Consider the following 6,208-nt stretch of genomic DNA (forward strand, 5'->3'; position numbering starts at 1 on the left):
CCACAAGATCTCCATCTGGCAAAAGATCTCCAAATTATTTGAAATATATCATTCCACTGTAAGGAACATCATCTACAAATGGTGCAGATTTCAGACGACTGTCAATAAGTCCAGGACTGACCGTCCCAGCAAATTCAGCCCAAGAGCAGACCGTCTGATGCAAGAAGAAGTCTCCAAGAACCCCAAAATATCATCACAGGATCTACTAGTAAGTCTTGCAACTGTTGGGGTTAAAGTGCATGCTTCTACAATCAGAAAGAGATTGCACAGATTTGACCTGCATGGGAGGCGTGTCAGGAAAAAACCTTTTGCAAGACTACAGTTTGTTAATAAGCATAGAGGCAAAGACCAGGCCTTTTGGAATAATGTGCTCTGGACAGACGAATCAAAGATAGAGTTGTTCGGCCACAGTAACAGCAGACATGTTTACTGCGACCAAAGACAGTTTTTCAGGAGAAGCACCTCATACCAACTGTGAAGCACGGTGGTGGAAATGTTATGGTTTAGGGTTGCTTCTCTGCCTCAGGGACTGGACAGCGTGCATTCATTGATTCAACTATAAATTCTGCATCATATCAAAGAGTGCCTGAAGATAATGTGAGGCCATCTGTCTGAAAGTTGAACCGAAAGTGGACCTTTCAACAGGATAATGATCCTAAACACATGAATAAATCCACCAAGGAACGGCTCAATAAGAAGAAATGGAGGGTTATGGAATGGCCTAGTTAAAGGCCGGATTTGAATCCCATTAAAATGTGAAAGGATGTGAAATGGGCAGAACATGCAAGAACACATTTAAACATCTTGCAACTGAAAGAATATTGCATGGAAGAGTGGTCAAAAATTCCAGCAAGCCTGGTGGACAATTATACAAAATGCCTACAAGACGTTATTTCTGCTAAAGGGGGCAATACTAGCTTCTGAGACTTACTTTTTCCATAGAATAATATCGCATCTATTGATATTTCTGTTAAATAAATGATTGATAAAGCTAATTTTCCTTTTGTTTTTGTTCAAGTATATCAACTTCATGAGTAGGCGCCGTTTAAAGATGATCAAATGTTTGCTTGTCCAAATGCATCAAAAAAGCCAACAATTTCCATGGGGTGTACTTATTTTTTCACATGACTGTAATTGTGCCAAGGCATCTGTGGTTACAGCCAGGCATCTATTGTTATGTCCAGGCATACAGAGTTATTCTAAAGGGTTGTGTCAAGGTATCTCTTGTTACACCAATGAATCTAGTGTTATGCCTTGTTTCTCTCATTTTCTTGTTTCAAAGGTTATTTGGAAATGCACCTGAAGGACAAAATGAACAAATGTAAATTACAGGGACAATAAAGAAAACAAAAAATGTAAAAATCATGGGATTTTGTTGGTAAAAATAAGCGACATCTCAAATTGATTGGAAAATTTGTCCTGTTTGTCAAAGTTTGCATACCTGCAATTGTATATTCCAAGTTTTCTGCTCTCCAAAGTTTTACATAGAACCATTTTTTGGGAAAAAATTCAATGTTAAGTGAATATTATGTGTGAGGGGGTTGGGGATGATACAACAGGATGTGCAGCCAATGTATATAAACCTATAGATGTGTATAAATATACAGATATAAACATTTCATGTTTACATAGTGTTTAATGTTGTAATGTGTATTAAAATGCCTAAACAATTTGTTTGTAAACAGCTTTTTAATTTTTTTTAAAATGAGGACCTATAATTTTGTACTCACAAGTACAAAACACATTCATGAAAGAATATTGATTAAAGCAGAGTCTGTCTGGAATATTCGCAGAGTTATAATTAATTTAATGCACCTCCTAAACCACGGGTAAAACAGAGCATAAATAACAGGATTAATGGTGGAATTAAGATAAAGCACTATCGCAAGTTTCTGAAATGTTTCTGTCTGTAGTTCAATAACGTCGCCTAATACACTGTAAATAAAATACGGAAGTAAACACATCAGAAACACAGACACTAAAATGCCCAGGACTTTAGCTGCTTTTCTCTCAGATTTCATCGAGTGTGAGGTGATTTTCTGTGTTTTAGGCCGTGTGTGATTATTAAGCTCTCTGATAGCAGTGGCATGTTTCTTAGCAATCACAAACACTAGAGTATACAATATGATTATGATGGAACATGGAAATATAAACGCAATTACAAGGTCAACTGCGAATAAAACTTCATTCAGAAAAAGATAACACTCTCCAGGACACATTACAAAACTCGTGAAGCTTCCATTGAAATAATAAAATGCTGTGTTATACACCAGACACACACACCAATTAGAAGAAACCACAATGCACATAGTCCTACTAGAGATTGTGTTTGTGTAGAGAAACGGGTTTGAGAGAGCCAGATACCGATCCACAGCGATCAGACCAACATTATAGATGGACAGGCTTGTTAGAAAATAAGAGGTCATCAAAAAACTGATACAGTAACCTCTAGCAAAAATCCAGCATGACTCAATCTTCCAGATTAACATTGGAAGCATTGCTAAAGCTCCAACAAGGAAATCCGACACAGCCAGAGAGAGCACGAGCATGTTTGTCGGTGTGTGAAGCTGCTTGAAGTGAAGAACAGAGATGATGATGAGAAGATTTCCACACACTGTTAGAAGAACCACAGCAGCTGAACACACATACAGTAAGATATAAACTGCAGGAGATCCAGATCTCTCTGGACAGGAGAAATGCTCACAGAGATCAGACTGGTTAAACTCCGTCAGGTTCATGAGGTCATGCATTTTAAAAAAAAGTCTCTGTTACATTATGGTGAAATGAATTATAGTTCAGGCAACTCAGATATTTTTATAGTTTAGAAATTAAGCACGCCCCCCCAAGTTTGATTGACAGCTTAATGAATATGATGTCATGCCTTGGGGAAACAAAAGACCACAGAAGGCATTAAGCACAGAAAAAACCTCACTGTTCAGTTCACTGCAACTCAACCTGTTCTATCTCCCAATGCAGCAATTAGTAAAGCATTGACAGAAGACTTTATTGTCACTGCATACACATTAACAGCACCTTTGGCTTCACTCTACTGACACACTCAGTAATCCTGGGGTTATCAATGAAAGCCCATTACCTTCTGCTGTCCAGTGCAAAAGGCAAACACAATTAATGGCTTTGTTGATGAAGCTGGTGCTTGTGATGTACAATGGATATAAAAAGTCTACACACCCCTATTAAAGCAGCAGGTTTTTTTTTTTTTAAACAGAGATAAATCATATCAGAACTTTTCCACCTTTAAGGTAAAAACTACAACCAGTACAATGCCACTGAACACCAAACTGACACATTTCAGAGAAAAAATATTTAAAAAATAAAATAAATTAGAGTAACCTAATTGTATAAGTTCACACGCCCCTGAACTAATAATTAGTTGAAGCACTCTTTGATTTTATCACACCACTCAGTCTGTTTGGATAAGAGTCTATCAGCTTGGCACGTCTTGACTTGGGAATGTTTTCCTATCAAATTGTGAGGGCATCTTGTGTGCCCAGCCCACTTCAGGTCACCAAACAGATTAGTTTAGTTGGATTCAGGTCTGGGCTCTGGCTAGATCATTCAAAATCACTCATCTTCTTTTGGTTAAACCGTTCCGTTGTTCATTCAGATGTGTGCTTTGGGTCGTTGTCGTGCTGAAAGGTGACACCTGAAGATTTTGCACTAAAATCAGCTGGTATAAGGAGCTATTCATGATTCCCTCCACCTTGATAAAACCTGCAGTTCTGGCTGAATAAAAGCAGCCCTAAAGCACGATACTGACACCACCATGCTTCACTACGAGTATGGTTCGTTTGTTGATGTGCTTTTTTGCACCAAACATAACTTTTGGAATTATGGAATTATTATACCTTTTGGAATTGATCTCATCAGATCTTAACACATTTTGCCACAAGTTTTGAGGTTAATTAGTTGGGGTTGGATGTTTTTTTTGTGAGAAAGGGCTCTCATCTAGCCATCCTACCCCACAGCCCATTCTTTTCTCAATTTTAGAGGACCATCCTGTTCTTGGTAAAGTCACTGTGGTGCTCCATTTTCCACACTTGCTGATGATGGCGTTCACTGTATTCCATGGTACATCTAATGTTTTGGAAATGTTTTCATACCCCTCTCCTGATCGATTCCATCTGACAGTGAGACCTTGTACAGGCTCCGTGAGCTCTTTGCAGACCAGGGCTTCAGTAGTCAGATGAAACCAAGATGTGAAGAAAAGCCTACAGAAACAGCTGGTCTTTATTTGGGGTTAATCAGAATAATTTTCCTTGATGACAGCTGTGTCACAATTACTTTTGAATATGAGATTGAATGTGATTGGTTCATTCTGAACACAACCACACCCCCAATTAGAAAAGGACGTGCAAACTTATGCAACAAGGTTAATTTACATTTTTATTTTTTCCTATTTTTCATTAAAATGTTTCTGATTGTTTTACACTTAATTTTTACACGTTGTATTTTCACACTGAGGGTGGAATAAATTCTGACATGATTGATCTTGGTTTAAAAAATAAAAGTAAAACTTGCCATTTTATCAGGGGTGTGTAGACTTATATATTTCATATATCAGTTATATCCACTGTAAAAACCAATCAGTTCATAATAAAGGATTTTTTTTTGTTCTTCTGGTACTTTAGTGCTAGATCTGCATAGAGTTATGGTATTTTAACTTTGATATTTATAAGTAGGTAATGGCTGATTACTTGACCTTTGACATCTCCTCAAGTCATTTATTTGTTTTAGTGCTTGATCATGTTGGCTGATCAAAACACTTCCCCAAGTTATGTGTCTCCTATAGCTAAGTTAAATTCTGTGACTGTCCTATATTTTCAAGCGATTGTACAAGAAACCATGCATATTAGCTCACTGTCTGTACAGGCAATATCTCAGGAAACCTATATAGAGAGATCCAGTCAGAGCTGATCAAGAGAAAGTAGGCCAATCAGATTACTTGCTGGATAGGCCAAGCCCATAGCATAAACATACACTTGTACACATATAATCAATCAATTAATGTGTTAATTAATTAATTAACTAATGAATGAATTAATCATGTGATTAATTAATTATATGTGTACACATGTATGTTTATGCTGTGGGTTTTTGTTGATGTGTATGTTTATGCTGTGCCTATTTAGATGACATTATTATTTATAGTAATGATTGGCAGCAGCATATTCAGCACCTGAGGGCTTGTCCTGAGATGGCTGAGATGGACAGGACTCAAAGCAAACCCAAAGCAAAAAGTGTGCGATTGGGCTGGTGGAAGCACTGTACGGTATCTGGGCTTTCACTTGGGCCATGGGCAGGTGTGTCCCCAAATTAATAAGACAGCAGTGATTGCGGCCTGCCTGGGACCAAGACCAAAAAGGAGGTGAGACAGTTCCTGGGTCTGACTGGCTATTATCATAGGTTTGTGTCTAATTATTTGAATGTCACCATCCCACTGACTGATCTTACTAAAAAGGGATGGAGCCATGCCAATAGGCACAGACTGGCATTGCACCTGATCACCACCCTTTGTTTTGCAGGTGGGAAGTCTACAAGATGTGTCTACCGCACTATTTTGGGTTGAACCCGACCAGGTTATACGAGTGGCCCAATTATCCATTGTTGCGTGTAGATACAGCTTGTGTAACTGTGTACCCAGCAGGAAAAACTTAGCCTTCTTGTACCTTTTGCAGGTTGTTTAGGATCACACTTTGTCTCACCTTAGATCTGTTCACTAAGGGTGTCCTTACTGGGATGATTAAGCTCCAGGTGACATGGCCTGAGGTTCATGAAAGTAATCCAGCCCATTTTCCATGACATGGTCTCTGTCATCAAAAAGCATGAGGGATGTCTGTAGAATGCACACATGAATTTAGTTTAGCTGTTAGAAGTTAGGATTAGAACTTAGATATTGTTAGAAGTTAGGTTAGCTAACCTTAGAGGTTATCACTTTTTGCTATTTCTAATAAACATATTATTGTTTCATCACAGAGGAATAAATTCCCTTCAGTTTGAACATGAGTGTTAACTCATGACGTGACCTACATCACATAAGACAGTCTGAATGGCTGTTGTGTCACTTCTTATTCACTTATCATTTTCATAAAGGTTATAATTCTTGACCCATGACAGATTAAATCTCAATACAATGGATTTCCCACCCAGTGATGTGTGATTGTTTTCATCCTGACTTCTACCACTTCAG

At 38.1% G+C, this 6,208-nt stretch overlaps 1 protein-coding gene across 1 annotated transcript; it reads right to left on the reverse strand.

Annotated features, from left to right (window-relative positions):
* Nucleotides 1-1,453: 1,453 nt before the first annotated feature.
* On the reverse strand, nt 1,454-3,294 carry LOC128617028 (trace amine-associated receptor 13c-like). The gene has a single exon (XM_053639982.1). The coding sequence runs from the start codon at nt 2,748-2,750 to the stop codon at nt 1,746-1,748; it is 1,005 nt and encodes a 334-aa protein (XP_053495957.1). The 5' UTR covers nt 2,751-3,294; the 3' UTR covers nt 1,454-1,745.
* Nucleotides 3,295-6,208: the final 2,914 nt, after the last annotated feature.

Source organism: Ictalurus furcatus, chromosome 2, assembly GCF_023375685.1.
Source record: "Ictalurus furcatus strain D&B chromosome 2, Billie_1.0, whole genome shotgun sequence".
Lineage (NCBI taxonomy): Eukaryota > Metazoa > Chordata > Actinopteri > Siluriformes > Ictaluridae > Ictalurus > Ictalurus furcatus.